The 22,950-nt window shown below is 43.0% G+C and overlaps 1 protein-coding gene across 6 annotated transcripts in view; it reads left to right on the top strand.

Annotated features, from left to right (window-relative positions):
* Window positions 1-22,950, top strand: part of PPP1R13B (protein phosphatase 1 regulatory subunit 13B) — a 102,259-nt gene that overhangs the window by 38,718 nt on the left and 40,591 nt on the right. For 4 of the 6 annotated variants that reach the window (XM_058740394.1, XM_058740396.1, XM_058740391.1 and 1 more), the window contains exons 2-4: window positions 4,580-4,727; window positions 14,935-15,054; window positions 20,881-20,957. In XM_058740394.1, coding sequence (XP_058596377.1) covers window positions 4,580-4,727; window positions 14,935-15,054; window positions 20,881-20,957 — 345 coding nt within the window. Of the gene's footprint in view, window positions 1-2,136; window positions 2,650-3,304; window positions 3,443-4,579; window positions 4,728-14,934; window positions 15,055-20,880; window positions 20,958-22,950 lie in introns of those variants that run through there. The other 2 variants (XM_058740395.1, XM_058740392.1) reach the window with 2 other exon arrangements.

Genomic DNA, 22,950 nt, shown 5'->3' with positions numbered 1-22,950 from the left:
TGCTGGTCTGCCTTCCTTTACTGAGCACCATTTACGTGTCCAGCATCGTACTCAGGCTCTGAGTTCAGCAGCCTTATAGTGGTTTGGGGATTTTTAGATTTTTTAAACAATAAATACACACACAGCTTGAGACAAACTTAGACGATTTCAGAGCCTGATAATGGGTTATATAACTCATTCCCGTGAGTCACCATACTGTTCTGCTAGAGGATGTAAGCAAGAAAACATCCATTATTTCATGTAGGAATATATTGATTGCACTGCAAGTAGCCACAGTCTGCCACAGGAAAGTGGAACAGGAGGCTGGATCTCAGGTTGGGTCAGGAAGGGTGAACACCGGTGTCAGGAAAACTTCCAAGAGGAGGCGGACGTTTGGGGGTGACTGAGGACGGGGAGCAGGGCCAGCAGGGTCTGTGGCTGTGACTTGTCTGGAATGGTTTGAGGTGGGTGTCTTGTCGTCACGTGCTCTATTTGTGACAGCTCGCAGTACAGATCTTTGCGTGTTTTTCTAATGTAGCTAACCAAATCTTTTATCTTCAGCATATTCATTTTTTAGGAAGGATAAACCTTAACTTCTTTTCTTTTTTCCTGCACTTGTTTTCTTTAGGTTCCCTAATCCTGTTGGGTTTCATCTCTGTCTTACACTTACTATTAAGAGAGAAAAAAATACTACCTGTTGGATCGTGACATGCCGTCAATTGTAAGATATGTTGTGATTTCAGAGATGTGAAAATGTAAACAAAACAGTGCTTGTAGGATCAATATGCTACGATATTTGTGTTGGAGGTGTTCAGTTTCCCTCAGTGAAGGAGATCTTGCTAGAATAACGGCAGCCTTCTCAGCATTAATCTTAGGTGATGCTCTAGGGAAGCCTGCACTATCCAGGTCAATGCCAGTTTCATTTAGCTTGAAAGCTTTTAAATCTGTCATGATTATAATGAAATTAGCTTGGATTGGATAATTAGAGATTAGGGAAAATGAAGTTTGCTAAGATTAGAAAAGATAGGGTTTACTAAAGATTACAGAACAGAGCTTAAAACCTGAGGTAGTGTTTAGTGACTTTGGGGTAGGTTATCTGGGAGGGCTTAGCTTTTACAATTAAGTGTTCAGACTCCTAAGTGTGCCATGCTGCCTCTCCTCCCCCACCCCACCATGTTGCTCTTACTCGTGAGCTGAAAAGTCTGGGTAATTCAAAAAGTGTCCCAAAATAGTGTCATTCCATTGTTCATCCTGCCAACATGTTCATCAGAGACTCTGCTTTTCAGAGCAAATGAGCGCAAGCCGAGCTTTTGTGAGTGCATGCTGACGGGGCTGCCCTGTGCCGTGGTGGGGGTGCCATACTGGTCCCCGCTCTGGCCAGGGTTCTGTCTTCCAGGAGCAAGTGATGATGTAAACATTCACTGCCCCGTGGTACTGAGAACATACCATGGGCTGCGCAGGCAGGGGTGGAGGGATAAGGAATAAAAATACCCTGGTAAAGGGCCCCTGGGTGGCTCAGTCAGTTAAGCGTCCGACCTTGGCTCAGGTCATGATGTCACGGTTCGTGGGTTCAAGCCCTGCGTTGGGCTCGGTGCTGACAGTGCAGAGCCTGCTTGGGATTTTCTCTGTCCCTCTCCCCTTCATGCTCTCTCAAAATAAATGAACTTAAAATACTCTGAGGAACTGAGGGAAACAGAGTGTTCACTCTGCTACTTATTAGTGAACTGTAGTGTTAGCCTTTAAAGGGAAGGTAGTAAAAAAAAAAAAAGAAGAAATATTTTCACTAATTTGATTTTTTTGATTTATAAAGCATGATTTAGGTAAATATATTGCTAGATCTTGAAAAGCATTGGCTATGAAATTACATAATGTACCATTAGCAGTGTAAAATAAATGTGTGTGAACAAGAATAAAAATATATTCTGGTTCTGTTGAAACTGTTAAAGTATTGGGGCACCTGGGTGGCTCAGTCGGTTAAGCGGCTGACTTCTGCTCAGGTCACGATCTCAAGGTCTGTGAGTTCAAGCCCTGGGTGGCGTCGGGCTGTGTGCTGACAGCTCAGAGCCTGGAGCCTGCTTTGGATTCTGTCTGTCTGTCTGTCTGTCTGTCTCTCTCTCTCTCTGCCCCTCCCCCACTCTGACAAATAATAAAACATTTAAAAAAAGAAAGAAATGGTTAAAGCATTAAGGCCCTTCAGTTCTGGACTTGTTTGCACTGGATCCAGGAATTACTATTTTATTCCAAATTCTGTAGGTTCCAGGCCATTTATTTCAGTATTCCAAAGCCCCCATTTTTATAATTTCCTCATATGGGTTAGTGAGCAGAAATAACTGCTTAAGTTCTTATAGAATTGAAATGTATTTGTAATATCCAAGAAGAACTGAGGGGAACCATGCTTGTTACTGGACAAACTGGACGTATCTTAGATTATATGCAGTACTTCCCCAGTTGTACGGTGGGGCAGAGTCTTCTTAGTGTGTCGTTCATGGAGTCCACCGGATTTCCGTGGGCCTGCCCTGCCCCAGATCCTGGCCAGGCAGCAGCAGGTGACAGACTCAGAAGTGACCTGCTGGAGCCTCGTGGGCCGGAGGACATGTTCGTGCTGTGATGTAATAAAGATGTATGTGAAGAGGAACTAGGTCACAAAGGACGGATCATGTGGCCTCCCTGGTGAGCAGAGGCAGCCAAGGGAGGTTTTGCAAGGGTGGTAGCACGTGAACTGGATTTTGGAGGGTGAATTGGAGTTGTCGAGCAAGGGGGGGTTGGGGCAGCAGCCTGACAGCACTTGCCTGGGGCTGGGGGGGGCGGGCCACCGGAAGGCCAGGAAGGTGACACCGAATCGGGCTGGCAGTGGTAGCTCACCCTGAAGTCTAGGCTTTTCTCAGACAGAGTTCCAGGGAGATCAAGCCCCAGAAGAGTCTCGGGGGGAGGAAGTAGAGGTTCACGTGAACATTCGACTCTGAGGTGCTCAGTGAAGATGCCTGTTTGCTGTTCATCACTAGAAAACAAATGTTTGGGGAAGGGCTGCTCTTGAGCCTTGTGGAGCTCCTGAATATTTTAAGCAAGGGAGTGACTTCTCCTGATTTGGGTTCAGAAAATGCACGGCCCCTCCCCCTCAGAAGGACAGGCTGAGGTGGGGGTGGGGGGGGGGGCGCGGTGTTGGTTCCAGAACGTCAACGTGAGGATATTTAATCTCAGTATTTAGGAATTTAGGGCACCTCTGAGAAAAAATTTCTTTAACGGTGAACTAAAATAAAGTACTTAATCAGCTGCTGAGATTCTAAGTGAGAGGGGGTTGTGGGGACAAATGCAGACTTTGCTTCTGACTTTGATCAAAGAACAAACTGAAGTCCTTCATAGTATGTCTGACTGAAGAAAATCTTCAGTTTCAGTCGTACCTTGGGAGAAATGTTTTTGAAGAAGTTCCTTCCATTATGATCACTTTATAGCTTAGATCAAAATGGTAGGATTTTTTTTAAGATTAAAAAAAAGCTGGACAATTTTTATTTTACTCTTTTTCAAATATGTGATAATAAATTTTCATGTTTAAGGGCCATTTGCATTTTATTGTGGTATATTGTATTTCCTCAACCAATGTTTTTTAAACTTTTAAGTAATCTCTACACTCGATGTGGGGCTTGAACTCAACAACCCTGAGATCAGGAGTTGCACGTATCCAACTGAGCCAGCCAGATGCCCCTTCCTCAGCCAGTTTTTAAAAATAAATTGGATATTTGGTCTTTTTGTTACCAGTTTTAGAAACCTTTTATATATTAAGAAGTTTAGCCTTTTATTTGTCATATGCATTGCAGATATTTTTTCCTGTTTCTTTTCGCTTTGTAAAAGATTCATTTATTTGATTACTTGAATATATCTTTTTTTGTAGTGTCTGGGTGTTTTTTTTTTTTTTTAGTTATAGCGAGAATGAACTTCTGTACTCCAAGGTACAGAATAAGAAGAAGGAATTTACCTGGTTTTATTTTAAGCTTTTATAAAGTTATGATTTATATTTGAATATTTGATCTATTAGGAACTTATGCTGGTCTATGATGTGCAGTATAAAGCCAGTTTTCCCTTGCAGCTGGGAGTTTTAATTGATCAAACCTCCTTCACTGCACGGTCTTTTCCTTCGTCACTGTGGAGGCATCTCCTTCCTCACTCACACCATGTCTGGACTTGAGAGTTTGTTGCCCTGATGGGTTCATGTGCTTCTGCTATGTCCTTTTGAGGCTTCGTAATATCTGGTAGTGCTGTTGGGTCCCTTCTAATACTGCTCTCTTTGGGAATTCTTGTGACTTGTTTTACATTTTAATTTCTCTACGCAGATTATATTTATCTTTTAGTTTGTTTAAGTTTATTAAGTAATCTCTCCACCTCACGTGGGGCTTGAACTCACAGCTCTGAGGTCAAGAGTTACGTGCTCTTCCGACTGCCACTCTACATGAATTTTAGATTAGCTTATCTGTTTCCAAAAGTTAATCCTGTAGGGCACTTTGGTACAGGTGGGGGAGTGGGAGGTAGAGGGGATCATTTTAAGTTTACAGATTGATCTCCTTATGATAATGACTGTAAATTGTAGCTTAAATCTTTTCTCTTACAGATGATATTAACCGTGTTCTTGAGCAACAACGAGCAGATTTTAACAGAAGTTCCCATAACACCAGAAACAACATGTCGAGATGTTGTAGAATTTTGCAAGGAACCTGGAGAGGGCAGTTGCCATTTAGCTGAAGTGTGGAGGGGAAATGGTATGTATTAGGTTCTATAGAGATTCCTAAGTACGTCAAATGTAATGTTTATCAAATGCAAAATACTGTTTTTGGTTCTTAGTTATCTGTGATAGTGAGGTATTGAATAATTAAAATGATACCATATTACATGGGAGAAAGATGTTACAAATGCTCTTTGTAAAATATATGTGATGTGATTTGACCCTTATCTGTGCCATCTGAAATGAGCAGGGAAAGTAGATACAGCTCTTAGATGAGGTTTTTCTAGATCTCACTGCTAACCCAGTGAGAGCTCTGTGTGCTCTGAGACTTTACAGTGTTTTGTTTGGTATGTGTTGACTTGTTCATCTTCTTTTCCCCTGATACTTCAAGGCGGAAACATTTTTATGTTTCCCTGTATATAAAACCCTTAAAACACTAGACACGCCATAAATATTTATTAAATTGTAAAAAGCAAGTGCAGTTGACCCTTGAACAACACAGGTTTGAACTGTGCAGATCCACTTATATGTGGATTTTTTTCAGTGAATGTATTGGAAACGTTTTTGGAGATTTGCAACAGTTTGGAAAAACTCACAGATGAACCACATAGCCTAGAAATACCACCCCCCCCCCAAAATTAAGAAAAAGTTAGGTATTATTGTAAGATCACAGTATATAATACATGTAACATACCAAATATATGTTAATCGATTATTTATGTTATCAGTAAGGCTTCTGTCCAACAGTAGGCTATTAGTAGTTAAGTTTTGGGGGAGTTAAAAGTTAAACATGAATTTTCGACTGCACAGGGGTTCAGTGTCCCTGACGTGTGTGTTGTTCAAGGCTCTGCTCTGCTGGCTCTTACATTTAAGGACTTGGTCATCCAGCTAGGCAGAGAAGATCAGCATAAATAATACTGACTACAGAAAATTCTGCAAAATAATTTGGAGTCTAAAGGAGAGGTTGAATGTAGATACGGTATACTCAGCAAGGGAAGCACTGTGAAGGAGGAACAGGAGAAGATTATGAAAGTATCATGCTCCTGTGATAGCTAAGGGACTGGTATTGAGAGAAAGTAGGCAGCAGGGAAGAGATAGAACTAGCTCGCACAAAGGCCGTCAGCACTGGTGGAGGAGGGTAACCTTTTTGTGGTGTGAAAAAACAGGTGACTGGGGTATGGATGGGTCTGTGTTGGAAAGTAAGAGAATGATCAGGTAGAACCTGTTGAGTCTGAGGTGATAATGGGATGGCATCCAAATGGAAGTGTTGAAAGGGTACTTAGGGATAGTCACTAAAGTCGTACACTTTTTTTTTAAATAGCTCTGTTGAGATATACTTCATATCTCCATACAATTAGTTATCTCCATACAATACTTATACAATACAATACATACAATACAATACAATACAATACATATATTTCATATCTCCATACAATTCACCTATTGAAAGTGTCACCTATTACCTAAATTCAGTAATTTTAGTACACTCAGAGCTGTGCAGCCATCACCAAAATCAAAGAACATTTTCATCACTGCAAAAAAGAAACTTCATATCCATTAGTAGTCATTTCCTATTCCCTTCCTACCCGCTCTGTTCTTAGGTTGCCCCTAATCTCTTTTCTGTCTCTGTAGATGTTCTTGTTTTGAATATTTCATATAAATGTAATCATACAACATGTATTCCCTTTTGACTGGCTTTCATGGAGCATGATGTTTTTCAAGGTTCGTTCATGTTGTTTTGGTATCAACACTTCATTCCTTTTTGTTGCTGAGTAATATTCCATTGGGTGGATTCGATTTACCCATTGATCGGTTGATGGACATTTGGGTTGTTTCCACCTTTTAGCTATCCTGAGTAATGCTGCTATAAACATTTATGTACAAATGTGTGTGTGGACGTATGTTTTCACTTCTCTTAGGTATATACCTAAGAGTAGAATTGCTGGGTGGTAATTGCTTAACTCATTGAGGAATTGCCAGAGTGTTTTCAAAAGCAACCATTTTACATTCTCAGCATCAGTCTATTCCAGTTACTCCACATTCTTGCCAACGCTTGATATTAGGTATACAATTCCACCCATCCTAGTGGGTGTGAGTGGTATCTTGTGGTTTTGATTTGCTTTTCCCTAGTGGCTAATGATGCTGAGCATCTTTTCATGTGCTCATTGGCCATTTGCATATCTTGTTTAGAGAAATGTCTATTTAAAAGTTAATTTATTTTGAGAGAGAGTGAGAGCGTGGGAGGAGCAGAAAGAGAGAGGGAGAGAGAGAATCCCAAGCAGGCTCCATGCTGTCATCCTGGAGCCTGATGCGGGTCTCAGTCTCACAAACCGTGAGATAGTGACCTGAGCCAAAACCAGGAGTCAGACACTTAACCGACTGAGTCACCCAGATACCCCTAGAGAAATGTCTATTTATTTAAAAAAAAATTTTTTTTTTAATTTTGAGAGAGACCATGCAAGCAGGGTAGAGGCAGAGAGAGGGAGAGAGAGAGAGTCCCAAGTAGGCTCCTCACTGTCAGCCGGAACCCAGTGCGAGGCTCAGTCCCACAAACCATGAGATCATGACCTGAGTGTCGAGAGTTAGATGCTCGGGGCACCTGGGTGGCTCAGTCGGTTAAGCAACTGACTTTGGCTCAGGTCATGATCTCATGGCTTGTGAGTTAGAGCCCTGCATCAGGCTTTGTGCTGACAGCTCAGAGCTTGGAGCCTGCTTCAGATTCTGTGTCTGTCTGTCTGTCTCTCTCTCTCTCTGCCCCTCCCCCACTCTGTCTCTCCTTCAAAAATAAATAAACATTAAAAAAAAAAAAAGAGGTACTCAACTGACTGAGCTACCCAGGCAACTTGAAACATTATTAGAACTTTTGCTTATTTTTTTAATTGAAGTATAATTGATATATAGCATTAGTTTTATGTTTACCTAATGATTTGATATTTGTATATATTGTGAAATGATCACTGCCGTAAGCCCAGTTAACATCTGTCACCACACAGTTACAAAACTTTTTTTTTCTTGTGATAAGAACTTTTTTAAAAAAATGTTTATTTTGAGAGAGAGAGAGAGAGAGAGCCTGAGCATGAGTGGGGGAGGGGCAGAGACAGAGGGAGAGAGAATCCCAAGCAGGCTCCATGCTGTCAGTGCTGAAACTGATGTGGGGCTCAGTCTCACAAACTGTGAAACCATGACCTGAACTGAAACCAAGAGTTGGATGCTTAACTGACTGAGCCACTCAGGTGCCCCGTGAAGAGAACTTTTAAGATCTTTTCTTTTAGCAACTTTCAAACATGCAATACAATATTAACTAAAGTCACCATACTATACAATACATCCCCAGTAAGAGTTCTTTATATATTCTAGACACAGATCCCTTATCAGGTATGTGATACTTGAATATTTTCTTCCAAAGTCTTGTGCTTTTAACGTTCTCCTTAGAATTCAGAGCAGAGATTTCAGGGCACATTGAGAGGAACTTGACTTTGATAAATGTTGGACTGTTACTAAACCAGAAGTAAGAGGGCAGGTTCTCAGTTATCAGTCTGGTAACAGTGACAGGAAGGAGGGGATAGGTAAGTAATTATAGTTTGTTTTACCTCATCAGGAATGAGGTTGACCTCACAGTAGAGGGTCACAGTGTACTGTATTTGCCATGGCTTCTGTATGTGCTATTCTCATTGTCTGGAACAATCCCTAGCACCTGCCCCCTTTGCTTGGCTAACTTCTATTCATCCCTTCCTTTCCTCCCTTCCTTGAATCTCAGAGGGTGTTTAAGCATCCCTCCTCTGTGTTCCAGTACTGTCATAGTTATTTATCAGAACATAATACAGTAGCTTTCCTATAGTTTTCTCATTGGATTAAAATTCCTGAAGGCAGGAACTTGTCTGTTCACTGTCATATCTCCTTAGTAAACACAAGTCGTTGAGTAAAACAGACCAGCAAAGCTGGGTCCTGAAGAGCTATTTTCTAGTGGGTAAGATTCGGAGGAAGGGGGAAAGCACTTAAGGTAGCCATTCTCTGTCTTTTTTACCCTAGAGAAACCTTACGGTAATTTCCAGGTTTCAGAGAATCTTCCCATAAAAATGATTGCATCTACGACTCATGGTCTATTAGTGTGATCAGTACATCATAAGTATAATACTCCAGTATAATTGTTAATGCTTTTGAGAAGAGACTGTTTCTCTGTGGATCTGTACGTTAGGTTGCTAGGGCTGCCATAACACAGTATCACAGCCTCATTGGCTTGAACACCAGACATTCATTCTCTCCCAATTCTGGAGGCTAGAGGTCTGAGATCAAGATGTCGGCAAGCTTAGTCTTTCCTGAGGCCTCTCTCCTTGGCTTACAGATGCCACCTTCTCTCCCTGTCCTCACATGGTCTTCCCTCTTGTGCGTGTCTGTGTCCTAATCTCCTACTTATGAGGTCACCGGCCATATTGGATTCAGGCCCACCCCAGTGACCTTGTTTTTACTTATTACCTCCTTAAAGATCCAGTCTCCAAAAGGTTGCATTCTGAGGTTCTGCAAAGAGTTCAACATATGAATTAGTGGGGGAACACAGCTCAGCCTGTAACACTGTGTTAATTTGTGTTAATTTGGCCAGTTTATTATATTAGCCTACTGTACTTGGGTTTCCCTTTCCCACACAGGGTCCACTCTATTGCAAATCAGGAATATAGGTAGAACCTTCAGCATTTCCTTTTGTTAAATTTCCTACTTAATTTTATTTTTGCCTTATCCAAGAACACTTGAAAGTCTTATCATAGATTTCCATTATGGATACTGATGAGGTATATAGTACATATTATATATGTGGGGTAGTTCTGTTTTCACTTTCAAACAAAAATGATGTTTTAGTTAGCCTTTAGTATTTTTTTTTAAAAGAGAGTTAAACTTAGCTTACTTTTCTTGAAATTAATCTTTTCGTTGAAATAAAAAAAAAAATTTTAATGTTTATTTTTGAGTGAGAGAGAGAGAGAGGCAAGCAGGGGAGGGGCAGAGAGAGAGGGAGACACAGAATCTGAAGCAGGCTCCAGGCTCTGAGCTATCAACCCAGAGCCCGACACGGGGCTTCAACTCATAAACCACAAGATCATGACCTGAGTTGGACGCTTAACTGACTGCGCCACCCAGGCGCCCCTGAAATTTTAAATTCAGAGAGGGAAACGATAAACTTGTTAAATGACTGACTTAAGACAAAATTGGGTTTAATTTTTATAAAATTATGTTGGGGCGCCTGGGTGGCGCAGTCGGTTAAGCGTCCGACTTCAGCCAGGTCACGATCTCGCGGTCCGTGAGTTCGAGCCCCGCGTCAGGCTCTGGGCTGATGGCTCGGAGCCTGGAGCCTGTTTCCGATTCTGTGTCTCCCTCTCTCTCTGCCCCTCCCCCGTTCATGCTCTGTCTCTCTCTGTCCCAAAAATAAATAAAAAATGTTGAAAAAAAAAAAAATTAAAAAAAAAAAAATAAAATTATGCTCAGACTTGGTAGATTTAAATAAAGGTTGTCAAGGCAACATTACTTTCCTGTGACTTATTTTTCTATGGTAATTGTTGATAATTAAGTCTTTCTTTCTTTCATTCAATAAACATTTATTGAGCTAGAAAAATAAATAAAGGTTGTGAATTTATTTTAATTAATGTAAAAAACATGAAAACTTATGGATAATGTTGATTAGTAAAGTGACTAAAACTGAAGCTACTTAACCCCATAAGCCAAAGCTATATGAATAAAATATGGCCTAAGGCACAATTCTGTGCAAAACATGATTAGGCTTACATATAGGCCTCAACATTATGAAATTACAGTACACGTGATTTTTAAAAATCTTTTATATGGGCCTATATACATAAAAAGTTACTTTCAAAACTAAAAATGTATAATATTTACTTTTTTTTTTAATTAATGTTTCATTTATTTTTGAGACAGCACAAGTGGGGGAAGGGCAGAGAGAGAGGGGGACAGAGGTTCCAAAGCAGGCTCCAAGCTGAGAGCAGTGAACCCGACGCAGGTCTCAAACCTACAAACCACAGGATCGTGACCTGAGCCGAAGTCGGATGCTCAACCAACTGAGCCACCCAGGCGCCCCGATATTTACTTCTTTAAAGTACACTCTGTGCTTGGTTTTTCTGTGCAAATACTCAGTTGTGTGCTAAACTTGAGCTGAGCAAACACAGATTTCATTTTCAACTGAGATGAGACCGTTTCTGTACTTGCCCTGACATTTAAAGAACAAGACAGAGCTTGCTTACATGCACAGAAAAGGCACGTTAGGAGCGCACCATTTGCTACGTTGCTGTGACTGGCAGGACTTCTTTCTTTATAGAGATCTAGAACTGGGGCACCTGGGTGGTTCACTCAGTTAAGCGTCTGACTCTTGATTTTGGCTCAGGTCATGATTCCATGGTTCATTGGTTTGAGCCCTGCGTTGGGCTCTGCTGACAATGTGGGTGGAGCCTGCTTGGGATTCTCTGTCTCCCTCTCTCTCTGTCCCTCTCTCTCTGTCCCTCCCCTGCTCACGTTCCCTCGCTCTCTCAAAAGTAAATAAACTAAAGGGGCACTTGGGTGGTTTAGTCGGTTAAGCGTCCGACTTCAGCTCAGGTCATGATCTCACCATTGGTGAGTTCAAGCCCCATGTCAGGCTCTGTGCTGACAGCTCAGAGCCTGGAACCTGCTTCAGATTCTGTGTGTGTCTCCCTCTCTGCCCCTCCCTCATTCGCACTCTTTCTCTCTCTCTCTCAAAAATAAACATTAAAAATAAATAAACTAAAAAAAAGAAAAAGGAAAGAAAGAAATGTAGAGCTTAACCCCGCGTAGAGCAATAAATCACACTGTGAATGTATGATTGGACTGCAGCCTGCAGAGTTCTTGCTTTCTCACGGTGAGCAGATTTAGAGAAAGGTCTCTCCCCAGCCATATGCTTGTGCTCGAGGTGGACGACACTGCTCAGTGTCGCCTCGGCACTCTCCCAGGTCGCTGCCTGTGAGCCCCTAGTCTTGCTGATGTCCTTCCTGACTTCAGGCACAAGCAACATTGGGAGCATTTCAGGATTTCCTTTTTTCCCTTTTAAGTGGAGATAAAATTTGCACATAAAAATCACTATTTTAACATGTACAATTAAGGGGTATTTAGGACATTCACAGTGTTGTGTAGCCGCCACCAAAGTCTGTACCTTTCCATTCCTTCCCCCTCCCCAGCCACTGGCAACCACTGTGTGATCATCTGGCTCTATGTGTTGGACTCCTCTAGGTACTTCATGTAAACCCAGTCATCTGATACATGGCTTTTTTGGTCTGGCTTCTTAGCATAATATTTTCAAGGTGCATCCACGTTGTAGTATGTTTCAGCACTTAATTCCTTTTCTTGGCTTAAGAATATCCATTGTAAGATAGATCACATTTTATTTCTCCATTCAGCAGGTGATGGACATTTGGGTTGCTTCCACTTCTTGGCTGTGATAATGCTTGCTGTGAACATTCCTGGGCAAGTGTTCGTGGGGGCATATGTTTTCATTTCTCTGGAATGTAGGCCTAGGTTTAGAATTTCTCTTATCTCACACATTGTCTTCAAAAATTGCTACTTTGGGCTTCCAAGAATATTTTTAAAACATAAACACGAATAAAATGTAAAACAGAAAGGCATAATTAATAATTAAGCAAGAAATTACCAGAAAAGAAAAGAAAATTTCACAATACAATTCATTTTTCACCTTCATAAACCACATTTGTTAATGTTGGTAACAGCAACAAGTGGGGGTAGGGGGACAGTTCCTGAGGTATACAACCCTTTAGAAAGAAAAATTCCCTCCAGTTTCCTATTACAGAGGTAGATGTTATAATAGGTCCTGTGGATCAGTCCTCAGCATGTGAGGAAATGTTGGGGGAGATGTTTCTGGACAAAGAGGCCAATGTCATCAGCCGACGGTCCTCCCTATGCACTACACACCCACCACTTGCCAGCGACCTGTTGGGAATGAGGTAGTAGTTGGGAGTTTTGGAGCGGGGGACCCGGCAGATACCACCTCAGCTAAGTTAGGTCAAGGCCAGCATCACACGATCTGTCATGGTGATGGCATGCACACCCTGGTATGATGAGATGAGAAGGTACCTCACCTCTGTGGGGTTCTCCCCAAAATCCATCCCCTCATTATAACCAGGGGGAAAACACTAGACAAGCTAGAATTAGGGACATTCTACAAAATACCTGGCTGGAACTCCTCAAAACTGTCAAGGTCATGAAAAAAACAGGGAAGGACCAAACTATTACAGACCAGCAGAGACCTAGGGTTTAAGACAAGTAAATGCAATTGTAGTTTTCTGGTTCAGTTCCTGGGACAGAAAGGACATTAGGGGAAAAACCAGTGGAGTGCAGATAAAGCTTGGAATTTAGCTAACAGTAACGTACGAGTGTAAATTTCTTAGCTTTGACAGAGATACTCAGTTAAGATGCTAACGTTAGGGGAAACTGGGCGAAGGGGTATCAGAACTCTGTACTGTCTTGGCTACTTTTCTAGAGGTCTAAGATCATTCTAAAATGAAAGTTATTTTGGGGGTGCTTGGGAGGATCAGTTGATTAAGCGTCTGACTTCGGCTCAGGTCATGATCTCGCGGTTCGTGAGTTTGAACCCTGCGTTGGGCTCTCTGGAGCCTGATTCAGATCCTCTGTTCCCCCCCGCCGCCCCCCCCCCCCCCGCCTCTCTCTCTTTCCCTCAAAAATAAACATTAAAAAAATAGATAAAATGAAAGTTATTTTTAAATGCTATGTAAACAAAAAATCTGTAAGGTACAAAAGAATAGAGATTTATAAGATCTCTATGGTGATTAAAAAAAAATCCTTGAAAAACACAACATGCTTGAAAAAAATGGAGAGACAGAACCATGTTCATGGACTAGAAGACCCGGTTTACAAAGATTTCAGATCTCCCCAAATTTTACTTGTAAATAAATTAGTATGATTACAGTCAAAAGCCTACCTTTCAAAAAAGAACTTGACAAGCAGCTCCTTTCAAATAGTTGTGAGCCCAAAGGGCTGGGCAGTGCCAAGACCGTTTCAAAGATGAGCCACACGAGGGGACTCGTCCTAGCCGATGGCAGCACCAACTGTAAAACCACAGCAGTGGAGACTGCAGCCGCGGCGTGGAGGTAGAGTGACAGCCCGCCTGCTGGAAGAGATCGGGGCCCGAGGAGCCCTGAGACGGCTCAGAGGTGTCTCTATGAGGAAAGGAGACACTAGCAAGTAAATGATGTGGGGACCATTGATGATGAAAGTAGGAAAAGCAAAACCAGTTCCATAAGGACAATGAAAAGCAACACTTTATAATTTGTAGGAAAAAAAATATAGAATATTCTTTCGACCTTGGAGTTAAGAGAATTTGTTCAAAAACCTCAAAATCAGAAAAGATCGATAAGTGCTTACATTATTTTTAAACTTCTGTATAACAAAAGGCACCAACAAAATTAAAAGACAAGCCTATTTTCAATATATGTAATCAACCCAGGATCAGTATCCAGAACATAAGCAGTTCTTCAGATATCTAAGAAGAAGGCAAACAACCGAGGTTTTTTTGTGTTTGTTTTGTGTTTGTTTTGTTTTCTGTTTCTACACATGATGCAGTTCTAAGGAAACTAGGATTATAAACATAAGAAATGTACCTCGTAAGTTTAACAAATACGTCCGTGCTCTTCTCTAGTCACTGGTGTCGATATTCTACTAGGATTTTATTTTGAGCTTTTTTCTTTAATATTTGAAGTGCATTAGTACATTTAATTCTGTAGAATGTATTTTTTATCATGAACTTGGTAGTTTTAGCCTCTGCATTTTGGCCAGCATTCCCAGTAGCGGTACCTGACTGGCCAAGACGTGCGCCGTGCGCCCCGTGCGCGTCTGATGGCCACACGCAGCATTTTAGTGAATGGCCATGCTGGGCCAGGTTGTTAATGTGCTTCTTTGAAGACTGAGAGGCACACTGCTTCCTGATACAGTAAATAAGTATGATAGAGGGCAGTTTCCAGTGTTCCCTATTTAATGTTGCAGAATCGCTTTTATGTACACTTCTCGTGCTTATGTGTTACCTAGATTATTTCCCACTCACACTCCTGCTTTTACTTCATTACAATTAAAATTTAGTGCTTATAATATCCTTGAATTCTAATGTATATGTGTATATTTATTTAAATCTATTTTTATTTATTTTTTGCTTTTGGTTGGAGTCATTTTATTTCTGGAATAAGTAAGATGTGGTTTTTTTCTAGAGCGTCCCATACCCTTTGATCACATGATGTACGAACATCTTCAGAAGTGGGGGCCACGCAGGGAAGAAGTGAAATTTTTCCTTCGACATGAGGATTCCCCAACCGAGAGCAGTGAGCAAGGTAGCCGAGTGCTTTCCCCGTTTGTTAATTCCTGCCGTAACAGTTAATTTAAGTAAAATAGGAATAGATGTTAAATCGTTCACGTTTTGTTTTCCCTTTGCTCACCAGTGGGGAGGGGGGAGGTGGGATCTCCCGTTTCTTTGCCCTCTGTTATTGCAGTTGACAGTTACTCCGCCCTTGCTTCCGTCTCAGGACCCTAAGTCAGTCAGGTGATCTGTTCAGACACGTGAGGGCTCCTGCTGTTGAAAGAAACCGTTGATAAATACCGGGTGCATCGAATATCCAGAGTTTAAGAATAAACGAAACCACGAAAGGATTAGAAGAGTTCTGAGAGATACAGGTTTTACTTAAAATTTTCCGAGGGAACAAGACTTTTCTAAGCCTGACACTAGGCCATAAAAGAACTGAATTACTGAAAACAGAAGAACCCGCCCCCAACACGGTTTGAGTGGCAATAACCACCCTGGGCAAAGTCAAAAGGCAAATTATAAGCTGGGAAACAGCATTTATAGCTCAGATTGTAAAGGGCTGCCTATCTTTATGTATAAAAGTTTCTAAAAATTGATAAGGAAAACCCGTTTAAGAAAAGGGGAAGTCTACAAAGACAGGTCACAGAAGAGTGAATCCACGTGGCCCTAGGGTATGCGAAAAGATGTTCAGCCTTACTCCTCATAAAAGAAATGCAGAGAAGACAGGGGGATAGTGTATCTCACCTGTTACGTCGGCGAGGACTAGAACATTTAATGACAGCGTTGGCCAGGAGCTTGAGAAACAGACGCTCTGCCATGTTGCCATGGGAATGTCGGTCAGCGGCTTCTGTGGAGGGCAGTTTAGCGATATCTGTGAGACTTAGGAAGGCACCAGACCTCTCACCCAGCAGCCTCGCTTCTGAGAACTTACCCTAAAGCTGTGCCTACACACACGCACAGTGATGTGCACGCAGCGTTAGTAGTCACGGAAACCTGCGATGGGAGCCACTGGAGGGCCTGCCGTGGGCGTCGGGTTACGGGAGTGGTGGTGCGGCTGCGCAGGGCGCCACTCTACGGCCACAAGTCAGGAGTAGCTCTGTGCCCTGAGCTGGTGGTGTAGACCGTCTCCTGAACAGGTGAGTGAGCACCGTGCCCCACCACGTGCGCGTTGTGCCGCTGCCGTGCACCAGGGACAGAGCGTAATTCTGTCCATCCGCATCGGCTCGTCCCTGTGTAAAGTGGCTCTGGAAGCATGGTCAGAAACTGGTAACAGTGCCAGCCGTGTGGGATGGCTGCAGGGTGAGGGAGGGAGGGCAGATGTCTAATTGTATACCTGTTCGTTCCTTTTGAATTTTGAACCATGGGAATATGCTTCCTATTTTTGAATTCGAATTTAAACAAAGAGAATCTCTTGTAAAAGTATGTATACTGCCTTGAAGAGATCCTTAACTTGTTATTCAACAGTGATTGTGGATTACTTCCGGTATTTAAAAAGAATAAACGAGGGGCGCCAAGGTGGCTCAGTCGGTTAATGTCCAACTTCGGCTTGGGTCATGATCTCACGGTCTGTGAGTTCGAGCCCCGCGTCGGGCTCTGTGCTGACAGCTCAGAGCCTGGAGCCTGCTTCAGATTCTGTGTCTCTCCCTCTGTCTACCCCTCCCCTGCTCATGCTCTGTGTCTCTCTGTCTCTCAATAATAAATAAACGTTAAAAAATTTTTTTTAAAGAATAAACAATAAAGGGACATCCTTTTGTAAAAAGAATATTCCCTTATTGCACATGATTCCCTTTTATTTGTATTTTATCAGAAAAGACATTCTGATCCTAGAATGAGCTACCAACTACTTTAAAATCCTGTTTCCACGGTTGTAAATGGAGTTCAGTGCTGTTTTTACAATGCACCTTCACTTCTGGGCTTGCTTCTGTCTGCTGCTGGCCATCTGGAGTCAGGAGACCAGATCCAGCTCCTCGTCCGCTTTTGTCTTAGACGAGGGCCCTGCCTCTCTGCCCAAAAGCCTCCCAAGAAGGAGGGCTAGACTAGCTGACAGCTGAAGTGCTATTCTCGTGCAGAGAATTTGTATCAGCTCCCTAGCTGAGCTCTCCAAATACTTACATCCCTCTTGGGCCTAGCTACACTTAACTTAAAGGTTTTGTGATTTACTCGTACTAACACAGTATGTGTACATCCCCGTTAGTGTCCTGGGTGGAGGGATGGGGGTAAGGCCTTATTCTCACCTCACGGAGTTCGGAAGCGTCAGGGATACTTAAAGAGAATTGTTCAGGCGCGAGGAAGGTGACAACGCTGACCTTCCGGTGGACCTTCATCATCACCCCACAGCACTGCTCAGCCCAGTGGTGCTGACACAGCAGGTGCACAGATGGGAGGAGAGGATGTTGAGCTGCATGGCATGAAGGAGACTGCCGTCAGCACAGAGCAGAGCATTTAGAGAAGGCAGACTAGGGACCTCGAGGGATGAGCAGGATGCGGAGGGGAGAATGCAGGGCACCGGGATGAGGAAGATCCCAGGAAGGTGCGGTGATGGGGAATTCACAGGGCAACCCGGGCTGGCTGGGACTGTTGGGCAGGACTGGAAGAACCAAGTTCATCACAACTTTCATGGCTTTGCAGAACTTCCGACAAAGTCCCTGCCATCCTACTCGGCACTCCTCAGCTTGGCTTAGGTGGCATTTGTAGTAGGACCCTACCCACCTCTTCAGCCTCCCTGCCCCTTCTTTCTCCGTTTCAGCCACGTCCCTTCTGGCATCTTCATTCTCTGTTGTCCCCAACTCACAAGGCCGTCCCCACACCCTGCCCCCTGTGCTCTCCCCTCGGCCCTGGTGTCTCTGCCTGTGCTTGGGCATACTGCGCCCCTGTCTCAGAACCCAGGGAAGGAGACGGCATGGCACGTAGAACAGGTGCTTTGTTCCGTTTTGTTCGTGTTCACTGAGCTGCTCCTCCAGTTCAGACTTTAAGCAGCCAGAGTTGAGGATCCAAGGCTCATGTTTCCTCTGTGCTTCCCACAGAGCTGGGTACAAGGTAGTTGTCACCGACTGATATTATTTAAAAGGGATTAACATCTGTGGTTAAGCATCCGACTCTTGATTCTGGCTCAGGTCTTGATCTCCCAGTTTGTGAGTTTGAGCCCCATGTCAGCATGGAGCTTGCTTGGGATTCTCTCTCTCCCTGTCTCTCTGCCCCTCCCCTGCTCGCTCACTCGCTCGCTCGCTCTCTCAAAAATAAACTTTAAAAAAAAAGGGATTAATTACATTTGAGTGTTTATTGTGTAGAACTACAAGATACATAACAAAAAGTAAAAGACCTGCCTCACCAGAATGGTAAAGATTCTCTATTTGGAACCTGGAGGAGAGCATAGAGAATGTTCACTTCCCATCACCTGTACACTTCGGGGACAAGCTTGGAATGGAAAGTAACTCGATGAAGGCCGTATGCAGAGCACAGAGTAGACCCCAGGGGCCGGTGCACTGGAGTTGGGAGCGAGGCTGCTTACTTAGCGTGGGACTTGGGCAAATGACTTCCCATCCCTGCGCCCCGTCTCCTCATCTGCGGGGTGCATAGGGCTGTGATTGGGGTTAGTGAGGTGACCTGCAAAGTGCTCACTAAATGTCACCTCTTACGATTCATTATTTTCTGACTCTAAATTGCAAGGTCTTCAGGTTTCTTTACCATCAAAGATTAAGTGGCACTTGGTATAATTTTCATGTTGTGTGTCTCATAGTATTCTAATTTCTTGATAGGCTGTTGTTTGGAAGAGGCAGAAATGATGAAATATTAAATTAACCTGAACACGTTATTCCTTAAAAATACCAAGAATAACTAAGAATTTAATTAACCCCATAAATTGGTAGATGCCACAGTTTAAGGGAAGTGCGTGTGTGTGTGTGGGGGGGGTGTGTGTGTGCACGTGTGTGCGTGCACGTGTATGCGTGTGTGATTCCTGCTACTAGGAAACTACTCTAGATTCTATGAAATGGCTGTTGTATACCGTATGCCTGTGTTCACTTGCGTGCCATGCCACAAATATTTGGTTAACCTCTTTTTGAATTTCCGCTTCCCTAAGGACCCTTTTTCAGATATTCTGTTACTTGTCCCGCATCTTTCCCCATCAGATGTACTATATATTTATGTACTATATAACTCTGCTGAATACATAAAAAGAGTGAGATATTTCTGTTCCCCCAAGAACCAGTCTTTGCCCCGTTGGGGACAATTCACTGTCTTTGAGAATGCATGCTTTAAGGTGAAGTGAGCCATATTTCCATTATAGCATTTTTCTGCAAATTTTCAAAGTAATAGGAAAGATACAGAACAAAAGTGTTTTCCTTTTTCTTTTTTTTTTTTAAACATGAGGTTTATGTGCCTTTGAAGTCATGCATTTTAAGTACTAAAGTAGGCTCTGGAGTGCAGTAATTCTCCAGTTACATTAAGTAATAGCTGTAGGGGCAGGCACTGGACACACCAAAGACCTTGGTCTCTGTGACTTCAGAGTCACCAGGTGCACAATTGTGCAGCATGCTTCATTTTGTTTAAAAAACAAAAATACGACAGGGCAGGAGCACCTGGGTGGCTCGGTGGGTTGAGTGCCCGTCTCTTGATTTCAGCTCAGGTCGTGATCCCAGGGTCGTGGGATTGAGCCCTGTGTCGGGCTCCACGCTGAGTGTGGAGCCTGCTTGGGAGTGTATCTCTCTTTCTCCCTCTGGCCCTCTCCCCCCTTTCAGGTGCTGTCTCTCTCAAATTAAAAAATATATATATTTAAAAAAATATGACAGGACATATAATTTCTCCAGTTTAAATTTGAAGCCTTTTGGGGGAAACATTTTTTTAATGTTTATTCATTTATTTATTTATTTATTTTATTTTTTTCAACGTTTTTTCCAGTTTAAATTTGAAGCCTTTTGGGGGAAACATTTTTTTAATGTTTGTTTGTTTATTTATTTATTTATTTATTTATTTTTTCAACGTTTTTTATTTATTTTTGGGACAGAGAGAGACAGAGCATGAACGGGGGAGGGGCAGAGAGAGAGGGAGACACAGAATCGGAAACAGGCTCCAGGCTCCGAGCCATCAGCCCAGAGACTGACGCGGGGCTCGAACTCATGGATCGCGAGATCGTGACCTGGCTGAAGTCGGACGCTTAACCGACTGCGCCACCCAGGCGCCCCTATTCATTTATTTTTGAGAGAGAGAGAGAGAGAACACAAACAGGGGTGGGACAAAGAGAGAGGGGGAGACACAGAATCCAAAGCAGGCTCCAGGCTCTGAGCTGTCAGCATAGAGCCCAACACAGGGCTCGAACTCATGAACCATGAAATCATGACCTAAGCTGAAGTTGGATACTTAACCTATTGAGCCACCCAGGCTCCCCGAAACATTGGAATTTTTATGGAATAAAGAAGAATTCTTAAGACTGCCTGATTTGTGTTGGTGCCCCATGTCAGTGGGGACCCTGTCAGTGAAGACCAGTTCTGTGCACCAGTGTGATTTCTGGATATTCAGTTCTATTTTAGTCCCTGATAAAATATAAAAGTCTTTAAGAAATGTTGAATAAAAATTAGTTGTGGTAAAATACATACAACATCAAACTTACCATCTTGACCATTTTTAAGTGTTAGAAATCTTTCAATATAAGTCATTTTCAAGATTCTGAAAATAGGAGAGAAAAACATTTCACATAAACAACTTCATAAGAATTAATTATAAAGCATTTTTTCAACGGTTTTAAGTGTTGAATTGTTCAGCCTGATAATTTATACTTGTGTTGAATAAATAAGCGAAGGGATGGGAGGATATCATCGTACTAATACGTCTGTTAGTAAGGCTGGCCTTCTCATTTCTTCAGGTGGCCGTCAGACCCAAGAGCAGAGAACTCAGAGAAATGTAATAAATGTACCCGCAGAAAAACGCACAGAAAATGGCGTAAGTAATAGTGAATCAAATTGAAGTTTTTAAATTGCTTTTTACAGGTACTAATGGGGTTGGATTATAATTTACTTTTAAAGAACTCCTTTGGGGGTAGAAAGTGTCATTTCCATGGAATATTTCCAAACTTGTGAAGTTCTGCAGCGTCTCTGGTGGTCTTACTGGTTCTAACAGTGTGGCCCACACACAGCTGAGCGGCAGCAGCTTTCCTCAGTGCGTGTGACGGTGACCCGGGCCCTGGAAGCGATGGCCTCCGTGTCTAAGAGGTGAACGGGCAGACTTGCCTCGTGCTTCATGTTGATGTCTTAATCCTTCTGTCAGGCTCTGAAAGACAAAATGGCTGGTGAGTTGAAGTCTTCCTCATTGTCGCCTCCAGCGGAGAGGACTTCCTTCGTCAGATGGCGTGGCACGGGGGAGACCAGGCCTGACGGGTGGGCAGGGAGGGCACGCGTCCCCGTGGGGGAGCGGCGTTAGGAAATGTTGGCGTGTGCTGCGAGTGTGAGCGGAAATGAGGGCGTGGAGGTGAGTGAGAGCACGATGAAGAACGAGAGGGGTTTTTGATGTGATCTTTCTGGAAATCTTAGTAATGACTTTTCCAAATGATCTTCGGGCTAGAGAACTCGCGTCTTTTTCTGGCTCTGCCACCAACTAGGTGCGTGACCTTGGGCGAGTTACCTCCTGGCACAGAGCTTGCACGGCCAGACGTGGGGAAAGAGCACACGGTCCGGAGCGTGGAGGGCCCATAGTCCCACATGGGCTTTAGAACCTTCTAGCTAGCTAAATTTGAGCAAGTTGGTTTGCCTCTCTACTTGCCAACTTAGTATGACTGAAATGTGACTTTTGTTTTTTTATGGGCTACTGTTGTGACTTTAGGTGATCTCCTACTCTCTCTCTCTCTTTCTCTTTCTCTGTAAGATGAGGGTATTAGCACCTTTCCCCTTTTTTCCACTTCCCCTTTCCCTCCTACCTTCTAGCTCATGCGGCTATACTTTTATGTTGTCGAGGTTGGTAATATTTGTACTGTTGTCTAAGCCTCTTGAAAACCATTTAGTAGTGTTTATTATTTTAGATTCTGCAGAGCCAGATGGCATACTAGATTCCATTTTCTTTCCCTTGCCTCCAACCTCATAATCCTTGTGCCACTCAGAACTCTTCCTGATGTCAAGGTTATGGATTCTCCTTCCTTAGCCTCCAATTTCTAAAGGCCGTTCCACAAATCCTCTTCTCCTCCCTTCAGATCTAGAGCCTCTGTGAGGTTCTGCCAGGCATATCTGCTTCAGGAAGCCTCAAGAAATAAATGGCCAGACCCCAGTAAATGGGCAGTACTTTTGGCTCGGTGAGTCTGGGGTGGGCCTGGAAAGCTCCCCATATGACCGTGTTGCCCTGTCTGGTGTGAGAAACTCCAGGTTACATGCATACGCTGTCATAAGCATTCAGAACTTGTGCAGCCGAATTGCGAAGATTCTTTTGAGTTCTAAGATTGCCCGTGACCTGAACTTCAGGGAAGGATAAACCTATCGAGTGTTAAGTGCTCTGTATCGAAGTCGGGGTTGTGCATATGATACGGGGAAGGGACTCAGAAGGAGAGGATTCCAGTCCTAAAGTGACTTCTGATGTTTTCACGTGATGAGTCTGTGATCTTTTCCCTGAAGTTGTTTCTTCACGGAGAGATGATATTTCTGTCTCAAGATCAACAAAACTGAAACCTGACAGCAAAATTAAAAATGTGTCTGTAGCCTTCATGTGAGTTTTTAATTAGAGGAAGGCAGAGAGCCGTCGGGGGATGTAACTTTGCACTGGCAGCATCGCATCAAAGACGCTGCTGTATTTTATGGCACACACACCTGCCTGTTAAGCCCAATAATGCATTACATTTGCAGAGTCCTTACTGTCTACAAAGCACTTTACGTGCAGTTTTAAAGTTCGTAAGATGTTAAAAACCTCTTTCTTCCAAACTGCTTTATATATACCCTGGACAGAGAACCCTCTG

This window comes from Neofelis nebulosa, chromosome 7, assembly GCF_028018385.1.
Source record: "Neofelis nebulosa isolate mNeoNeb1 chromosome 7, mNeoNeb1.pri, whole genome shotgun sequence".
NCBI classification, from domain to species: Eukaryota; Metazoa; Chordata; class Mammalia; order Carnivora; family Felidae; genus Neofelis; species Neofelis nebulosa.
This window is presented reverse-complemented; position numbering and strand designations above follow the sequence as displayed.